This window comes from Melospiza melodia, chromosome 2 (genome assembly GCF_035770615.1).
Source record: "Melospiza melodia melodia isolate bMelMel2 chromosome 2, bMelMel2.pri, whole genome shotgun sequence".
Taxonomy (NCBI): domain Eukaryota; kingdom Metazoa; phylum Chordata; class Aves; order Passeriformes; family Passerellidae; genus Melospiza; species Melospiza melodia.
The window spans coordinates 87,295,504-87,316,420 of record NC_086195.1 but is presented as its reverse complement, the minus strand read 5'-3'; the positions used below and the strand labels follow the sequence as shown (position 1 = coordinate 87,316,420).

The 20,917-nt window shown below is 42.6% G+C and overlaps 1 protein-coding gene across 1 annotated transcript in view; it reads right to left on the bottom strand.

The window, feature by feature from the left end:
* The window catches only part of FREM2 (FRAS1 related extracellular matrix 2), a 117,916-nt gene extending 102,829 nt beyond the window's left edge, over window positions 1–15,087 (bottom strand). Inside the window, exons 1-2 of the mRNA XM_063149213.1 lie at window positions 9,954–15,087; window positions 6,225–6,314 (exon numbers count right to left, since the gene is read on the bottom strand). Coding sequence (XP_063005283.1) covers window positions 6,225–6,314; window positions 9,954–15,087 — 5,224 coding nt within the window. The remainder of the gene's footprint in view (window positions 1–6,224; window positions 6,315–9,953) is intronic.
* Window positions 15,088–20,917: the final 5,830 nt, after the last annotated feature.

Sequence of the window (20,917 nt, the reverse complement as noted above, 5' to 3'; positions counted from 1 at the left end):
CCTGGCAATGGACCAGAATCCAATACAGCACTTGGCAAATGATGGCAAAGAAACCACCAACATGTGATGTCTTCATTTTTAAGCCAAAGATAAATGTAGTTGATGTGTCTTGCCAAGACTTGTGTGCCCAAATGCTATAAGTGAGGTCAAACAAGGATGCTGCAAATAACTCCCAATCATATTTTACCCATTTGTTACTTTAGGAACTATCAGATATTCAGTCCAAAAGGTCTGATATGACACTATTATTATTATAGCTCACCCAGGAAAACATATTGGCATTTTGGCTTTGAAAAATAGCACTGACAACTGTTATAGTTTAATAATTAAAGTCAAGGGTGAAATATTATTCCCTCATAAATTAATAAAGCATACCAGAATGGTAAAGTTTCTAAAAAATATTTGTTTAGCAAAACAAAGGATGACAGATGCAATACCTGTATTTCAAAAACTTTATAGAGAGTTTTCTCTAGGCAGTGGAATGTGATTCTTTATTTCTTGCATAAACATATTTGGGGAAAGTTTATTAAATTTTCCCATAAATTTGGCTTAAAGGCTAATTTCAGGGAATTCTTTTTTGAAAGATTCTTGCTTCAGTGGGGATTTAGTCAAACGTTAGTACAGCAAAATGCAGTACTGTGTTAAGGCATTTAGGGATCTGTAACAAAAAGTTTAAGTAAGATTTAGCTAATGATGTAAATCACCAGTTTTAGTGAGCCGTGGCCTTGCGATGCTTTGGCTTTAAGTCAGAAAAGCTGCCCAAAGAGTCTGAAATGAAACAATTCTTGTTTCCCTAGTGATCCTGACATTCCTAAACCAGCAATGAGAATCTGTCATTACTTCTCCTTTGAAACCATTCTAGCCTTGAGGCAAGGTGTTGCAAGATATCATAGCAGTCCTAAAGAAACAGTTTGGAGGACTCAAGCACTGAGCAGAGAATGAAGTTAGGGAAGGGACAGGCAGATTATGGTTCAAATTAAAGCTGAATAGGAAATGGGTTTTCCCCTCACACAATCAGGGTGTGTTTTTAGAATGCTCCAGACCAAAAAGCCCACATCAGGCTAACCTCATTTTGTTACCCAAAACAGGAAAATGTAATGGAACTGACTAATGCCACACTAGTAATATTTTGCATTATTATTAGTGTGGCATTGGCCTCTTGCAACAAAAAAATACTAAGGCTGCACACAGAGATTTCTTCCATGGCTGCTGCAATCCTGGTTGACAGTTTCCCAAGCTTCAGAAGACAGACAGGGAGAACAAACACAGCAAACTACTGCGACGAGAGCACTAGTCAAGTAACAAGCAGGCCAAGAACAAGGTCTTCTTTTAAAAATATCTGGGATCAGACCACTATTTAAAAGAGATGAACATTCCTTCACTGACTTTATGTGACCTGATCTTGAACATTTCAGAGTTATCTACAAAACCTAAATAGAATAAAGAATTTTTCTTATGGGAATCAAAAGAAGAATACAATAGCTGCTCTCTAACAGGCAGTCCACATGCTGCCACAGTAGTGCTGCTACCCCAGACATCCACTGCTGGGCAGGGGAATGTATTTCATCTTGAGACTGCCTCTGGAGGCATGGAGGTTCTGCTGGGGGTTGAGTTTACTGCCAGTTTTGGGATATGTTTGTTTTACACTACACAATCAGCAGATTCTGGCAAAAAAACTGCCTTAAACCAGTTCAACCAGTTTCAGATTATTTGAAATAGCACCTTTCATGAGAAAATATCATCTACAGAATGGATAGCTGGGCATTAAATCCAGATTCTTAGTCAATTATTACAACTTACTGCAGTGACAATAATGAATCTCAGATAAGCAAAGAATAAAGAGAAGGTAAACAACAGACTTCAGTTTTAACTGCATTTTCCATGCCCAGTTCACATAAGGAGTAAAAATGCCTCAGACAACTCATAAGGGATGTAGCATAAAATTGTAGTGTGCAGTTTTCTGAAACAGGCATCAGAGCTCAACATTAGCTCAACTGGAGCTAATTTCTGTGTCAACTTTCATTCCATACAGATTAATGCCATTTTGCACAGCTGAAGCACCAACTCTATGCAGTGCCCTACACACATAATTTTGCCTAGCTTCCAGTAAAATGAACTTGCTGCAAAAACTGCAGCTTCTCCTTAAAATTATCAGATTTAATTTAGTCTATGAGTGTGTTTTTCATTTATTAAAAGACAAGCATTTTCAACTGGATCTTTTTTTTTTCAGTCTACTGAGTCTCGTAATAGTGTTGAAACTTACATACCAGAAATACATGTAGCAGTTTGGCTATCAGTCTAGATTTGCATTTTACCTCCCCATGAGAAATAAAAATTCTGCTTTCCCTGCATTCTGGTAGCATTCATTCCTTTATTGATCATTGAATTAAGGATTTTTATAATGTAAACATCAGGATTCACCACTGTCACATGCTTGCACTTGCTAAGAAGGGTTTTTTCTCCACCTTCTTAATGGAATGTAGAGGCCACTCTTGAGGAATGTGATTCAACTGAGACTATTTTGCAACCTTTGTGAAAAAGAAAATTCCACTCTTTCAAAGTTTCGCAGAAATGGACTCATAACACTTTTTCAGTACCAAAAGATCTCCACATGATTATTTTAAGATTAGAATTCAAAACAAAATGGAAATTAAATTCTTAATAACCACAGTAGTTTCTTTGAAAATGTCACCAACTCAGCAGCATCTGATATACTACAGAGTCTTCTTATTCTAAGTACAACAAAAATGCATGGGATCACCCACTTTATAGCAGAACATCTCCCCTACATAGGAAGCATAAGCTTTCTACCTTTAAAAAACATTAGTGTTGATAAAAAGGGGAATTGTGTCCAGCTTATTTTACTTTTTAATTGCTCTTATTAAAAATGCCATTTAAAACTAGAAAATCTCTACGGCCATACATTTGTATGTAATTGATGCTGACAATAAGACTCCTTCAGAGCTTTAAATCTCAACCAGTTCTTCCTGGTGAAACCTCTAATTTTGGTTTGAATATAGCAGGCCTATGTTCTTGCTTGTTAATTATAGTCCTAAGGACTTTCCTTTTAAATGGATTTCCTTTCTCTTCATATTCAGCCCATGTCTGTTCTCTTTAGTTAGTATCACAAAGTTTATTATGAGCTAGCCATAACCCCCAAGCTACTCTTTGTTTGTCTGTTCATTTCTCTGCTGGCCACTAAGCAAACAGCCTTGTTCCAGTGCCATATTTCATGCTTTCAGGGCCCAGGTCACGCTCTGGTGTGCAGCATGGCACTCACCTCACTCCCACTGCGAGAAGGGGAGCAGGCAAGGGGCCAGAGGGCTGACTTGGCCCTTTCCCTCTCACCTACCCACCCAGGCTGCTGTTGCCCTAACTTGCTTACCATAAATACTACTGCATGTGAGAAGATAAACAAAATTCCAAATCCACAACAAAGCTCACACCAGAGCAGCTTGATGACTCCTTGTGCTTGGTCTCCAGGCAATTGCATGAAATAACAGCCTCAGGTCCCAGTCAGACTTTCCTCATTTAAGAGGCCGACAAAAGAGCTTCTGCATTTGCTTTCATAAGTCATGGTATAATGAGCACGGCAGATCAGCCACCAAAGACAGACCTAGAGGAAGTCATGCTCTTCTCCTATTTGCAGTTCAGACACTATGAACAAATATCACAGGACATGTAGAAAAGTATTTTACAGGCAACATACAGGTCTGGGGCAAAAATAACTTTCTAATTCATGTCACATGAAAAGAGCAGGAAGTGCTGTTGTATGTTCCCCTTGCTGAGGCATGAAAGCCTAGAAGATACAAAATACTTGGGTTGCAAGGTTTGACTTATTTTAGGGTTTTTATGTTATTTGAAATTACATTAGCTGAATTATACAAATGCATATTCATTCATTAAATCACATTTTGAAATGCTTCTTGATTTAAACCAGATCACTCAGGGACTATCACACAATTCAGTTTAAGTGAAGTCCCCCTTATCTGATTTATAGCACTAGGCACTGCAGGGCAGCACAAACTGTTACTACTGCAAAAATCTTGAAGAAATCTAAAGCGTGGCTTTCTACAATGGATGTTGATCACCTGTGCTCCATCTTTCACTCAGCTCTTGTGTGGAGTCTCTTAATATGATTTGGCTTAAAATCAAAAAAAATTCCTAAACAATAGCCTTGGTACAACTGAAAGTCTGCCAAAATACATCTGAGTTGCAAAACACTGGCTTTGATGTCTTTCTCAGGAGGGTGGAAATAGAAGTAGATTAAATTGCTGGATTTTTCAGCTGTTACAGATTCTAAAGACATTGCTAATAAACTTGAGATATTTCAGACAGACAACTACTAATGTTTTGATCACAACTTCATCAACTTTAAATACATCTTTACCATCTTCAAAATCAGAAATACTGTGAAATGCAGCACAGCTCATTTTTCTGTCAACAAATAGCCTCAGGATAGCAAAAACCACCTAACCATCTAGCTAAGTAGTGTCTATGAAAGTAATGTCACAGCTTCCAAAGGCTCTAAAAAATCAGCAAGCACCTTGCTATCATGATTCTTTGTATTCTGAAAAATAGCATGCTGTTACAATGGACAGGCTGCTACAACTCTGCCAAATAGAAGCAGATGTGACAGGTAAGCTTTCCAATGAAAAAAAAATAATTTATATATTAGGTGCAATTTACTTTGACAATGTATTTGCCACTAAGAAGTGTTAAATAGCACAGAGACAACTCCCACAAACGTTGGTCTCTCAAGGGGCAACTCAGTTTTAAGAACTGATGTTAAACAGCTCACTGAGAGCAAACTTTCATCAGCTTTAACTACCCCATCACTTAAAACCTCTAAACAATCTCAAGATGGAATATTTGTTCACTTACTAAAAGAATAACTCAAAAATCATGAACAATGTCACCTTGTGGTGACACCTGTTATAAAAAAGTATTGCTATGAAAAGACAGCATCCCATGTTCCATTTTACATACAATTAAGTTTCTCTAACCTGTATCTCCGTGAAAAGAAAACATTTACGGAAAATAAGTCGAGTGTTGCAAACTCTTATGTCACTACCTGGTATCTAATGTCATAAAGATTTGCAAAGACATTTCAAAAAGTCTCGAAAGGTAGTGGTCCTTCTGTGCTTGTGCAGCACAACAAACAGTAAAATACGTTTTGATATTCCCCTTCAGCAATGGTAGGTGGTGACAAAACTGCCCAGTCTGCGACAGACAGGACAAATCCCTGTTCACTGATCTTAATACCCTTAATTGGCTATGCTTCTTGTGAAGCAGTAACACAAGCGGTGTACAGGAGCTGACAATCAGCTAACTTGAAGCATACTTTCTAACAAGTATATTATTAAATCAACTAATAAAATTCATTGCCAATTACTCATAGAGCTATGTATCACATATTTTAAAAGGCATTAAAGTAACACAATCTAGCCACCTGTTGCCACACAGGAATATCTACATTTAGGCATATCCACATTAAGTCAGACTGGAAGGAAAAGAAAAAGCCAGTTGATCTATTTTGCTTATCCTTTAAACTGTTCTTTCCTTCTGCTTTTAAAACAAATAAAAAAAAAACACAACATAGTTCTCCTTCAAATGAGTACATGCCAGTATTCTCAATGTTTTTCAAATAATTTTCTTTTGCATCCCTCACAATCCCAGAAAATTGTATTTTCCAGGAGATTTGACACCAGTTGCCTGACAAAGACCTTTGACAAACCATTGAGGATTCTGTTAAGTACATAGAATAAAAACTTGAACTCTACACAACAGGTGCATGTTTTGATATGAATAATATTTTGATAAGAATAGTCTTAGAACTCGAACCTTTAAAAAGATAGGCAACAATAACCATAAATGAAAAGTTTCTCAAGATAAAGATTTAGGATAATTTATGTGTGAAGAGTCTGGATAGGGAATACAAAGGGAAAACTACAGAAAGTAGTATCTGAGTAGACTTACAGAATTTCACTTTTTCGCCAGTGTAGGTTGAGATTTTTTCATTATGTGCAATTACCATTTCATCAACACTTCTCTTCACAATCATCAGAAATAGTTCAAAATATAGGAAAGCCATAAAATCAATCACATTCCAGGAGATAACACAGACTTCCCTCAATTAAATTTGATGTTCTTCAGCTCCCAAAGGACACTTAAATTCTTTGTCTTTAAATAAGAAGAAAAACTGAGATTTTAGGAGTACTCACCACTGTCTTCAACCAAAAAATGAAAAATGTCACTGGTGGCATTGTCACTCCCTCGTAAAACATAGCATATCTTCATATCATCAATATCAGCTGGAAAGAGGAAAAATAGACTTTATTTTAAATTATGAAGATAGGAAACCTTTTTTTAGAAAAATTTGACATGTATTAAATAGTTTAGCTTCAACAAGAGGGAGGTCAAGGTCTCACAGCAGAACTGAGGAATTTCAGTATCAACAGTGTTGAAGTTTTACAAATATCATTCATTCTCTCTCCCTTTACTTCCTCCTCCCCAGGGCTCCCTTTCTTTTAAGCTGTATTTACAAAAATCACTGAAATGAAATTCACAAACATGGGCTTGACAGTCAGAACTACTTCATATTTTTAGGGGTTCCTTTTCTTGAACAGAGGTGTATCTCCACAAGGATATTGATTCTGTCATTCTTCAACCTGCAAAGTTCTGCAGAGGACAGTTACAGTGATTGACTGTTTTAAGAACCCAAATAGATGCAATTAAAGTAAACATAAATTACTTCAGTAAGGAAAAAAAACTGATGAAGAATTTTGAACCAGCAGTTACCATAAAAGATGTAAAAGATAAACAAACATTTGTTAATATTTTTTCTTTTCTGGTTTCCTTTAGATGAGAAACATGTATATACATAAAAACTAATTTTTGTCACTTTCTTTGAAGGACTGCTGTTGGTAAAAACCCAAGTCTGATACTTTTTTCAAGAAGTGTTAGAAATCAATCACATTAAAGTGGAGCTCAACTTCTCCTCTGATGTTAGGGTGGATGCATGGGTAAAAAAACCCAAAAGCACTTTTGTTAGAGCTTCACAAAATCTTCAGTTCCAAAAGTAACCAGACATCTTTGAGTGCAAACAAGCTGAGAGCATTATCAGCAAATATATGTGACTGAAGAATCTCTTCCATAAATGTTTGAAAGTTAAAGATCAAAAATTCATGGGGCTGTAAAGAGGATGCAAACAAATACTTCTTCATGCCAGTGGAGTACATAAATCTTTCATCCAGCAAACACACAAGTACTCAGCTCTGCTCATGTGGGTAGCCTTATCAAAATCCATGGTTCCAGCATACGTAAAAATAAGCACTTGAGCCGGTGCTTGCAGGGCCAGGACCACCTCAAAAGAAAAAAAGGACACCTGCCATCCAAAGATCTTAATTTTGTCAAAATGATTGCAAAGAATGACCTATTTTCTGCTCCTTAACAACATGCTTGGAGTCACTTGAGCAAGTCTATGCTCTCCTTCCATAGCTGATTAGGTTGTGCTAGTTATATCATAATTTGCCTAGTTATAAGCACAATTTGTAATTGTGTAACTACAGTGCCCGATAAAATTAGTTTTGTACTAGCATTCTCCAACATAATTTCGAAATACATCAAGCATAACTTTTTATTTCAAAAAATATAATCATCCCCACTATCAGAAATCTGTGTTCTAAACAATTGCTCTGTCCTCTCTTTCAGTTACAAATATCTGAAAAAGTAGGCTGCTCCCGCTGCTTACACACAATGAATCTTGATACACGACTCAAAGTGGTCAGGCTGCCTGTTCATACAACCACAAGAACAAATCCAAGAAATGGGAGTTTGAGTATGGACTTCACAAACTAGCAAGCAGGTTTCAAAACTTTTTGCATGATGTCCTAAAGAGCTTCATTTGACTTCAAAGTTGTCCCAGTTTTGAGTAGAGATAGAATCAGATGACCTTGAGAAGTCCCTTCCAACATAAACTGGAAGACTCTATTAATAAAGTTTTACAAGCCCCATAAGAACCCACATGTGTTTATCAAACTGGAACTACTCAGCATTTTGAAAGAGGTGGCACATGACAGGATACGAGGCCTAAAGAGAGGGGAAGATCAAAACATAAAAAGAAAGCATATAACAATAGGTCCAATAGTCAATGCAAAGGCTTCCCAAAGTCCATTGCAAATCTGTCCTTAGACTGGGATCATAATGAATATGACAAAATAGGGTCTTGTTTATTTCTGCTCTGAACATTAGACAATTATTTGTCTCAGTGTAGCATAAACATAGTGGTCTCAAAGGCCAATATTATTGAAGAAATGTGTATTTCTTAAAAACACTCTTCAATCCAACACAAAATAAGAGTGCTCATGCTGTGTGTGAAACTGTGAAGTTACACCACTTTCTGGGGATGCTCACTAGCTTTAAAACCAACCTTTCTTAAGGGCTGCATGCTTCTTCCTCAGCTTGGGCAGCCCCAGGATATTAAGCCCCAGTATATTAAGACAGCCTTCAGGCCATATGGTTGGACAGCCAATTCAAAGCCAAGTAGCAACTTCATTTGGGTCATCAGACAAATGTACGCCTGGCCACATGGCACGGTGGGGGAAATGGAATATGTACTTCTCTCAAGTGCTACACATCCTCAAAAAAAAAAAAAAAAAAAAAAAAGGATATCACTGTTCCTCTGCTTTCAAAGAACACCTGTTCAATAATTATACATTCTTCAGTGTAAGAGAAAATCCACTAAAATAAGTGATAATCTCTTTTTTTGTTCACTCCCTTTCTCTCTTGTTTCTCACGTATTCTGACAACAGTTCACTGCTGAAGTCTAACATTTAAGGAACTGTGGTGGTCCCAAAGCTTGCACAGTTTGGTCTTCTCTCATCCTCTTTTTTGCACTATCACTGCAAAACTTAAGACACTTCAGCCATTGCAAAGTTCATCAGGCCTATTTGAAAGATTTGGTATGTCTGACAAGAACATTGCTACAGCCAAGACTTTAACACGTATGTTATGTACCAGTATGGGCTCTGTGAAATGAAACACAGCTAACTGCAAGTGTTCACCTCAAGCCCTTCCAACCACACAGCCCAGCCTGGCTGGGCCCATTTAGCTCTGAATGTCCATGCTGTTGCTGCTGTTTGCTCATTCCACAGCTGCAGAAGGCTGCAAAAAACCCTAATTTCATTGTTAGTTAACTAGCCATTAAGTCATTGTAAAGTAACATGGAAAATTCTCCAGAGAATAGCTAATGCTCCCATTTCAATTAAAGTTACTTCACAGCCTTGGGTTGAGGATTTATTTCAGAATATATGACACATGTGGGTTTTGCCCTATTTATACCACTGAATGTTTTAGTGCTATGTAAAAAGTAAGTACCGCTAACATTATTTTTAAATTGTTTACATTACCTTTTAATTTACCACAAACACTTTGTGGTAAAGATTTGTGTAATTAAGTTAATTTGTGTAATTAACAAATGCACTCATAATATATTATTTCCCACTGGTGGGGAAAGGATTTTGCTTTTACAGTTAGATGTGTTCAGACTGTACAGCAACCGATACCCAAGCCATTAGTTAATAATAGCTTGGCCACTCCCATAGCATTTTCTAAATAAAACTGGTTAAAGAAAGCACTGTCTCTTAAGAGGTACAGCCCAATTCTCTTATCCAAACTTTTATCACTGTGACTGGCAGAAAGTGCAAATCCCAGTTATTTGGAATAAGCTCTCCAAAGAAATGAAGCTCCTTTGATCAGTATTTACCCAGCAGACCACATTTCCTGTTTAAAGCTGTCACAGATGTAATAAAAAATAAACAGATGTAAAAAATTATGAAGCCATTTTAAATGAGCTCTTTGTTGGAACATTTCTCCCATCAATTACTACAGAGTTTAGCATGAAAAATAATGTTTCCAGTGATCTAAAGAAAGGACATTAAGTGTTGTAGTACCTTGTGTGAACTGGCTGATGCTATGGTTGCCTTTCCCCAGGTGAATCAGGAAGCCATGGCGTGGACCCTCTGTGATTCTGATCTTAAGAGTAACATGTAAACTGTCCCTGTCTTCCACTTTGAGCACTTTGTTGGTAATCAGAAACCCGATGTGACCTGTGGTCATAACACGGAGAGTCTGAGCACCCTTATTTATTACAACTTGAGGTACACTGTTGTCCACAGCCATTATTCGCATCTTCATAGTCTGAGGCTTCCTTGTTTCAAACACAGTGTTGGGAAAAACATAGAAATCAGTATGAGTGCCGTCTGTAACAGTGAAAGAGAAACTGTCCTCAACTGATTCCGAGCCATCATGTTTGTAGCTGATTAGATTTTCATTCAGATCTTGTTTAGTGAAGGTGGTGACTGGTTTGGAGTTATTGAACATGATCTGGCCATGAACTGGTATTTGAGTGATGATAAACTTTAGCAGTGCATCAGGTGTATCTCTGTCTTCTGCAGTCAGTTCAAAAGGGGTTATCAGTTTGTATTCATTTTCACTCACCACCAGGTTATGGATTGTGACAACAGGTTTCTTATTGTCCACATCACTGATAGAAATTCTAAAAGTACGAAACACAGGGTTATAGCCATCAGTCACCTCAAACTCAAAGCTGTCCATTTTCACCTCATCTTCTGAAGTATGAATGTAATAGATTTTATTGCCTGCTAACAGGAGTTGAGTGAAAGTGGAGATGGGTACCCCGGGGTGATCTGTGCATTCAAGATGACCACGAACAGGTGGTCTGGTAATGGTGAAAACTAAGTTCTCATCTGGACTGTTCAGGTCACTGGTACTAAGCAAATCAGTGGTAAGGGTCACCTTCCCCCCTTCCTTCAGAGAAACTCCTTTGCTGATGACATCTGGGAAGACAATATCAATGCTGCCTATTGTCACATAAAAGTAGCGGTCAATGAGAGGATTTATGCCATCTGTCACATCAAACTTGATAAGATCACGAACTCCTTGTTGGCCAAAATGCACATATCGAATCAAATTTCTATCTACTTCATCCTGGGTGAAGTTCATTCCCCGGGTGATATTTTCAACTCCACCTGAAGGCTTTATTCTCTGCAAGAGGCCTTGTCCTGGCCCGTAAGTTATAATGTATGTCAAGGTTTTGTCTTCAGAATCAAGATCAGTAGCCTTCAATATTCTGTTATTAATAGTTCTAGTTTCCCCTATTTCAATGTCCAAACCATCATTGATGGCCATTCTGGGCGTCTCATCATCTACAGGAATAACCATGATGGGTACTATTTTCCTAATGGTGTGTTTACCATCTGAGAGTTGCACCTCAAAACTGTCCACCCTGGTCTCAGAGTCATCGTGTTCGTAGAGAATGCTGGAGCTCTCTGTTATCTGATCCAAGGTGAAGCTCTCCACCAGGACAGTTCCATTGACCAGCTGGTTCACGATGTGGCCGTGCCTGGGAAGCCTGGTGATTGTGAACGTTAACTCATCGGCAGGGACATCCGCATCAACCGCATTGAGGATGGGGGTGTCAATCACCAGGCTCATGCCTTCCATCACAACAAACTCTCTCAGGAAGATTTCAGGCTCTTCATCATTGACCGGCACAACAAGAATGGGGAAGAAGTGCCTCTGGGAAAAGTTAATGCCATCAGAACAGCGCAAAGCAAATCTGTCTTCAACAGGCTCTACACCCTTATGTATACTCTGCACATAAAAAATGTGCCCTTGACGAAGGTCCTTCAAGGTAAAAGCACTTATAGCTACACCTGCCCTGGATTTTTCAGATCCTGGGGCAGGAGAGATGTTCTCTACATACCCAGATGTGGGCTGAGCGACAATTGTGCATAGTATATCATCACTAGGAGTATCCACATCTTCAGCCCTGAGGTGAGCAAGAGTAATGACCCGTTTGTCACCTTCTGTCACCATGAACTGCTCCCCTACAAAAATTTCTGGAGCTTGACTGTCAACAGGAAGAATGGTCACCAGGACTGAAACTCCTTGAACAATGTTGCCCCTGACATGCCACTTCTCAGAGAGGCCAGACAAGGTAAGGTTGAAAGCATCCTCCTTGGGCAGAAGGCCTATTTCACCACCGGTGTGAGCATATACCACAGCACCATCCAGCAGATCTCTCTGGGAAAATCTCTCTGCAGGCACCCCTTGAACCAGGATGCTCCCATGCTGAGGAGGATCCTCTACAATGAAGGTCAACATAAAGTCATCTGTATCCCGATCCATGCCCTGGATGACATTAGCAGTGATTTCAGCAGCACCATTCTCCAGCACATCGAGGTAGGAACCAAGAGTGCCTGGGGGCAATCGTAGCGTAGGAACCTCATCATCGACTGGGTGCACACTCATTTTCAGTGTGATGGGCACAAAATGAACCCCATCACTCACATCAAGCCTGCAGGTATCACTGTTGGTCTCAGCTCCATTGTGCACATACACCACCCTCCCTTGTCTGATATCCTCCAAGCCAAAGATGCCTCCTGGAACCAGACTGTACCCAGAGAGCTGCAACTGGCCATACTGAGGAGCCTGGGTCAGGATAAATCTGAGCCGGGCAAGTTCAGTGTCCGTGTCACTGGCATCCAGCTCAGCTGGACTAAGGACATGGCTGCCTCCCTCAGGCAAAGTGAAGCCAGTATTAGTGATTTCGGGAGGCTGGTTATCCACAGGCTGCAGGTAGATGGTGAAAGTCCCTTTGGCTGCATTGCCAGCCGCATCTTGCACTTGATACTGAAACTGAATTAAATGAGGAGCCACCCCCAGCTCCTCCTGAGGAGGACGGTACGAGATCTTGTGATGGTTGATCTGGGCTTGGGTGAAATGCGTAACTTCCACAGAGTGATCCTCAGTCAGCACGAGGGATCCAAGACGTGCTCCATAAGCCTCGGGAGGGTGGTTGGAGTCGGTGTCAGTGGGGGGCTGGATTACTGTGTAGCGAAGCTCCCGGTCCCCTGAGTCCTGGTCTGTGTAACACAAGTGCTTCCTGCGCAGGGGCGTCACCTGCTGCTCTGCAACGATTAAATGCAGGCTGCTGCTGCTATGGAGCTCTGGGGCTAACCTGTCTACAGGATGTACCCTGATCACAAAAGTCTGGGGTCCAGAACGGTTGGGCGGGTCATTGTCATCCTGGACTCTAAAGGTGAACTGGTCCAACACAACCCCAGGGCCAGGGCTGTGAGCCCCAAAGTGGTGGTAAAAGAGACGCCCTTCCACAATGTCCTGCTGCAGCCACTCTCTCACTGGCTTTTCATAGATGAGGGAACTCCCTGCTACACCTGGCACCTTCCTCCAAGAAAAGCTCTCCTCTTCTTCCTCCTCTTCCCAGCCAGGAGGTGGCTGTGCCTGGCGGAGCAGGAGCTGCCCAGCCGAAGGGCCAGACTCCACTGTGAAGAGCAGGATGGCATCCTGGGAGTCAATGTCAGTGGCACTGAGAGCACGGGTGGTGATGGGCACTGTTTCACCCTCAGCCATGGCAAGCCCTGTGTTAGCATTAAGCAGGGGTGGCTGGTCATCAGTGGGCACCAGGGTGATGGGGAAAAGGAACTCAACGCGGTGGCGAGAGCCACCATCTTCCAGCCGCAGCACAAGGTTGTCACTGAGCGGAGATTCGCTGCCGTCGTGCTGGTAAACGACTCGGCCTGCTGCCAGCTCAGCCACTGTAAAGTGTTTACGAGGGGCAGCAGGTCCTGGGGTGTCCTCCAGGAGAGTGAGGTGGCCATGCCTCAGCCCTGCCACCACACTCACCCGCACCTGCTCAAGGTCATCCTCGTCACTGACCACCAGGTTGGGGCTGGGCCCTGGGCCGGAGAGAGGCCTTGACTGCCCCTCGTAGAGCACGAGACCAGTGTTGCGGGTCACCACGGGCGCCAGGGTGTTCATGGGCTTCACCACAATGACGAAGGCAAAGGGCTCTGAGGCAGCACCCTCTGGGTCCAACACTTCCAGCTCAAGCTCAAAGAGCCTCTCCCGATCGGAATCCTCCATGGGTGGCTGATAGGCAATGCGCAGCTCCCGCACATCCCGCTGGCTGAAAGAGGTGACAGGTAAGCTCCGGTCGTCCGTGCTGACCATGTGGCCTTGGCCAGGACCAAAGGGAGAGGTGATGTTGAAGAGCAGTAGGTCGGGCGGCGACTCCGCATCCTCAGCTGACAGCATGTCAGGCGTGAGGGCGGTGAGCACAAACTGGTCCACCTCCATCATCAGCATGGCCAGGAAGCTGGGTTTGGGGGCCACGTTCTCACTCCCGGCGCGGATCCGCACCAGCACCTGGAAGTACTCTCGCTTCAGCAGCGCCCCGCCGCCCGCCGCCTCCCGCAGCTCGGCCACCAGCGGCACCAGGTCGCGGTTCGGGGAGCCGCCGGCGGCCGTGTGCCGGTAGCGCAGCCCCAGGCGCAGGAACTCCTCGCAGTCCCACATCACGGACGGCATCGGGCCGCCCCCCGCCGCCTCCCCGCCCCCCGCCGCCGGCGGGTGGTTGAGGATCTCTCCGTAGCGGGGCAGCCCGGCCAGCAGCCCCACCCGGCAGCGCTGCCGGCCCGGCTCGAAGGCGAACTCCAGGCTGCGGGCGTCCAGCGGGTTGCTGGTGCCCCGCAGGCGCTCCACGGTGAGCGGCAGGTTGCGGGTGACGATCTCCAGCTGGGTGAAGAGCACCTCCACCTCCAGCACCAGGGGCAGCACCAGGGCGCGGCTCGGCGAGTCGTAGCGCAGCTGCAGGCGGACGCGGTCCCGGGCGGGGCTGCGGCCGCCCAGGTGCGAGTACTGCACCTCGCGGGCTCCGAAGTCGCAGGGGAAGCGCCGGGGGCTCAGGCGGCCCGGGCGCTGCCACAGCGGGTCCTCGTCCAGCACGGTGAGGTGGCAGCGGTCCCCCGGCTGCACCTGCAGCACCAGGTCCCGCGTGGGGTCCAGCCAGGCGGAGCGGCCCAGGGGCACCCGCAGCCCGCGGTTGGCCACCACCACGGGGTCCGCCTCCGGCGACCACGGCGAGGAGACCGCGGCGCTGTTGCCTGGCGGCGGCTCCGCCGCCACAGCCCGGGCACAGCCGGCCAGCAGCAGCAGCAAGCCGGTCAGCAGCCGCCGCGGCCCGGCGGGGAGAGGCTGCATCGTCCTTGCCGGCGGAGCGTAAGCGTCGGGAACCTCCGGCAGCGGCCGAATAGCGGCTCCAGTTCCGCCGCCGGCGCGGCGCCCCTCACTCCGCGCACACGCTGCGCTCTGAGCGCGCCGCGCTCCGCTCCGGAGGGGAGCCCCGCGGCCCGGCAAGCCCCGCCCCGCGCCTCCGAGCAGCCAATGGACACCCGCGGGGGGAGAAGCCGCCATCCGCGATTGGGCAGAGCTGCTTGCCAATCATGCAAGTTACGAGAGGGTCGGGGCTCCCCCTCCTCCCTTCCCTCTTTCCCGCGGCCGCCCAACAGGTTGCGGAGAGAAGGCGTCGGAGAGCGGCGGGAGTGGGGAGGTGGTGGCGGTGCGGGAGCGGGGGAGGTGGTGGCGCCAATTGCTCTGCTGGCGCCAGAAGGGAAGGGAACCCTCCAGTCGGGGGGAGGGCGGCACGGCTTTCCGGGAGCGTAGGAGCGCCCCTCTGCCAGCCCCGAGAGCGGTGGGAGCGCACCGCCGCCTGCTCTGAGCTTCCCCGCTCCCGCCTGGCCCCGGGCAGAGCTAAAGCCGGGCTGTTCCCGGCTCGCCGCCGGGCAGTGCTCGGGGTCTCCCTTCACCGCGGGGCGCCCGGGCTCCAGCGGCGGCAGGAACGGGGCTGCCCGAGAGCCGGGTCCGGATGACGGGGAACGCGGCTGTGACAAAAGTGCCCCAAGGAGAACGGGACGGGTCACACGAGGGCAAGCGGCCCGGGGCTGCGGCGGAGCTGCCTGCCGGCCCCGCGGTTCTGTGCGCCACAAAGAATCTCGGATAATAAATAAATCTCGGGCGCAGAGCGCATCAGTGACACCAGTGAGTCAGTGCCCAGTGTCACTGCCCCAGTGTCACTGCAGCGCGGGAAGGAAAGCCTCATGTACCTCTGCCACCTTGTGCCTGCGGTTAAAAGCACATCAGTGAGAGCCCGGACGGGAGTTCCTTGCCTTTTAATACGCCCGATAGCAGGCTCCGAGTTCCGATCCAGCGTGTCTCAGTTGCCGACATTCTTCGTTGTTTATGAAATGCGATCCGCGCGCTGGTTTAGGAAAGGTTTCTAACAAAGCGAAAAACACCACTAAAGAGATAGATTCAAAGACAGCACGAGGCTGTTTCGACGTTTGTGTAATTTTTTTATTCCTTCTTTTAAAATGATCTCTTACAGTATCCTTCAGTAGTGGAGCATCATTGGCACGTGATCTTGCTTTCTGTATGGCAAAACTCGAGTTTGGAATTTGAATTTTGCAGTGCGGGGACAGCTACATTCACATTTAAGTATTCTTTCTAATATATAATTCAGCTTGGTTTGGGGTGGGGGGGACATGAGGAGACATCCACATTCAGTTCTACAGCGCTGGATTATTGTAATTTGTGATATATTTTTATATTCTCTTACTGACACACCTGTGGAATACTGCTGAAAGCTATTTTATTAAATAAACTTATGCAACAGACTCATGGGTTTGGATGCTGCTGCAGGGGTAGTAGTTCTAGTAGTCAGATATCTACCAAGTCAAGCAGTACTAATGCCATTTGTCTACCCCTATGAAACATTCAACCTGGACTTCAGCAATGAATGTCTTATTTGTAAGATTCAAAGGAAGACACTTCAACTGAGTCCCAGGCGTCAATGACCAAGACATTCAATATTCAAAATAGTAATTGCTTTTGATGTATTTTGCTGCTTCTGAAAAAAAAATTAGCAAAGGGATGGAGTTGCCCCATATCTTACACAGAAATCTCTTATTTTCCATGGGTATAGGCTCTGGTTCTTTGACCTCTGTTATCTCCATCACCAAGTAGTAAATTTCCACGTACAAACAGCAGAAGTCCTCTTTATTTTTAAGAGTTGCTGTCTTGTCAAACAAGCCAGTGAGCTCTTGTGTCACAGTCCAAGTACAAAGTGCAAGACTTGCTTTATTTCTTCTTTTCACAGGACAACAAAAACAAAAATTCCGGATTGTAGAATTTATGAGAATTTTGAAAGTTTTCCTTGGATTGTGCTAAACAATCTTGTGTTCAATTTGTAACTGAAGAAAATTCATCTTGGCTAAGTTTTGATCTAATAACACAGATGTAAATCCAAACTGTTTTCCTACCAATTGTCCCTGAAGTTAGTGTGGCAAATCAGAATTTGGCCTAATAAAAAGCCCATTGATCTTTTAAAATAAATTTTTAGTGAATAAAGGAACTGGTACTTGACCAGGGGAAAAAATATACATGTCTTTGCATGAAAGCTTTCAGTTTTGCTATATTACTAAACTTTATTTCCAAATCTAAATAAAAACAGAAAGATTTAGGGCACAGAAGACCTCATTTAACACAGCATTAATAAATAAAAATTTTAAGACATTTGTTTATTTTAAAAAGAGTACAAATATATTCTTATTTTAAATGCAACCCCTCCTGAGAACAACTGGCTTCTGCTTTTGATGATGGATCACAGGTGTATATTCCTTACTTGAAACCTACACAGCTCACAATCCTGTGTGAAACAAACAGAAGTTTATTGCTCTCAAGTCTTCATTCAAATGTATTGTTATCAAAGACTGCCCTCTGTTGATAAGGCATAATCTTAATTTCTAAATAGTAGCAATGCCTGATTTTTGTTACTATATTACTTTTTGTAGCTGTTCTGTACTAAACAATATAAACAATTCCAGATACGCTCATCAAATAAGTTATTAAACATGAAATAATTTTGATTCTTAAATACTGGTAAAGGAGGCAAAATATGACATACAAATGTCAGCATTTTTTAATATTTTCCAGAAATGTGAGTATTTCATAACTTTCAAGTGCAAAAAGATTTGCCATCTTTTGTCAAAGTGTATTTTCTATCTTGCTAAGGAAATTAGGTGACATGGGGAAGAGAACAGAAACAGCAAGTGGGGTTCATGGGAGTATTTGGATACTTCATTGGTTGTGTAAGTAATTTTGCTCTTACAATTCAACTCTGAAGGCCATGTAGAAGCAAGGTGTGCAGTTTCTACTGTGCCTCAGAGCAAATGTCCATCATTTCCAGTATGTCAAGTAATTTGGTGTTCAAAGTCCAAAGATCAAAATAGTCTGCTGAAATAGAGTAAGAATTTGAAAATTTTAAAACAGCCAGTTGAGAGAGTGTTTTAGTTGCCTGTGTGTTTCTGTACTTAGCCAACAACCTTTCTGTTGCTCCCATACTCTTTTTGTTCTCTTATTTCATTAATGAATTACTACACAAGTGGCTATTTATGAATTTTCATGCATGGTTTTTTGCCTAGGTTTATGCAAGAGTGTTGCTAAGCCATAACTTTCAGTCATCCTTTTCCTGCCAGGTATCTCTAGAGGCAGAGAGCTGCCTCAAGAGTCCTCCTCTAAAAATGTCTTCTTTACCTTCATATTCTATAAATGAGGCATTGTCTTGAACCTGTTCTCCATTTCTTTCATGACATCTGTTTCAATCCAAATATCTGTTGCCGTGCAGCAGAGATGTTCGTGCAAAGTCCAGCACCACTTAATGTGGCATCCACAATTAATTTCCCATTGCCTTGTGGTATGAACAAATGTAACTGGTTTCTGTCAGAATAAGTTGCATTCCTTGACTAGTGAAACTTACGCAGTCTGTTCTCAAAATTGTTTTGGTTTGATGCTGGGATGAGTTTGTGCTGGTTTGTACATTTCGTGTACTTACAGTAAATGCGACCATATGGCCTAACCAACACTGACTCCAAAACCCAATCCAAAATCACTCTCCAGCTTTCTTCTTAGATTTTGTCATATTAGCTTATGATGTTTCTTCTGCTGCTGTTTCTTCACCTGTCTGGCACTGGTGCTCTGCCCACCTGTCCTGGGCACCCTCCGTGTTTCTCTTTTTACTTCCACCTTGGCTCTTTGAAAACCTACTTTTCAAGTCAGCCTTCTTCAAGCTCCTTCCCACTTTAGATCTCATCAGAAGCAACATATTTTCCTTTATGTTTTTTTTCCTGTGCCTTTTGATCACTCTTATTCTTTTTGTTTCAAAGCCAAAATAAAACTTCTTGATCTGTTGACAAAGGGGAAAGACAGTAATTTACTAGACTAAATAAGTTGTTCCATTACCTATAGTTTATGTCTTCTGTTTGGACTCTGAAGTTTCTTTACTGTGACTATGGAATGTATAACATTATTTTTAAATGTACACTGACACACACACATGCATGTTCTTTGATGTGTAATGAAGGCAGGAACAAAGACACTCTAAGCAACATATTGTTTCCAAAAAATATTTAAAGACCTTAAGACCTAGAGTCTCTCTCAGATTGCTCTTGGATAAAATTGGTGAGGGGTTGGAAATGTGGTTGACAGGAAGTAACCAGGTACTGTCACCAGTGACAATTAAAATTTAATCTCAATGTACAATCCAGAATATGCACTTTTTTGTGGTTATGTATAGTGTTAATTATATTTATATAAATTATAATTATAACTGAAATTGTGTTATCAACAAGGAATTATTGGCAAAACATTTCATTCTACCACAGATTTTAAATGAAGTTGGGGTGAAACTTTTTGGAGTACAAACTGACTACAGTTTAATATCTTTGCTAATGGCAATATTCAGTTCCGTGTTGTTATGATTTTAGGTTTTACCCCCTTATAATAAACAAGGGAAGATTTAGACATAAAAATAATACTCTTTAATAGATTTAACAGAAGTTTCTATGCAAAAAATAGAAAAGCCTTTGACCACATTAGCCTGTCTTCTGGCCTGCCCTAGAAACAGAGCATTAGGAATATTTGCCCCAAATTAATTTTTTATGGTAAATTTGTGAAGTAGTTTGAGAGAGAAATCCAGCAGTTCCTGTAGAATGAAGCTGTGCATGCTAAAATTTAGTTCAGAAAATTATCTTCCTCCATCATATGTTTCTATGGTTAATCACTTCGTGTTTGTTTCATGTTTAGCTGTGGGGAGACTATATTGTACCGAGTGCTCACATCGTGTTAAGGTTTTCTTCAGAGTAGTGGTCTCAGTGGTTGTGAGGCTTTTATAACATAAGCATGATTTGTTATCAAAACAATTGCAGTAATATCTAGATGAATGTTACTATCTTTCACTTATATTTTGGATGTCTGTTGTTTTTATGGAAGGAGGTGTATTTGTCTGTGGGTGAGTTAATTGACGAAAGTAGTGCAGTGATTCTGCAGTTGACAGAGGATTATATTTAGTAAAAATATTTAGAATTATTTTAATTTATCTGAGCCAAGATGTTGATTTTTGCCTATTAATAGAACTCTTTTCTATCAACTAAATATTTTTTATACACACCTATACTATAAACATGACATACTGCACATTTTATATAGTATGCATTCATGTTCCATGACTAAGACTGTTAAACTAGGTCCAGAAATTCAGTCAAACAAGCTGTCAGGTATCCCCAAATTCAATGCTTTTAATAATTCAGGATGCTATGGTATTTGTTATAAATCTTCTGAAGAATGATCCTGCCTTCTCTGAGTTGACCTTGGATAACTATTAAAATTGCATATCAAAGGCTGAAGAAATTGCAGTTTAATCACTTAAGATTCGCTTCACTGTGATCTTTTTCTGTTCTGCTTTATAAAATAAATTTTACCTAATCTTTGTATCTTTGGTTGTCATAACAAAACCACCCCACACAGGCAGTTTCACTGTATTATAATTCAAACAGTATCACTGCCATATATACATTTTCCTGTGACTATAAACTACTGCTCTTTATGTTAGACAGCCACAGGCTGGAAAGCAAATGAGAACTAAGCCTTAAGATTGTGAAGAGGACAAGAACCTCTCCCTCCCTCTTCATGTCCAGGT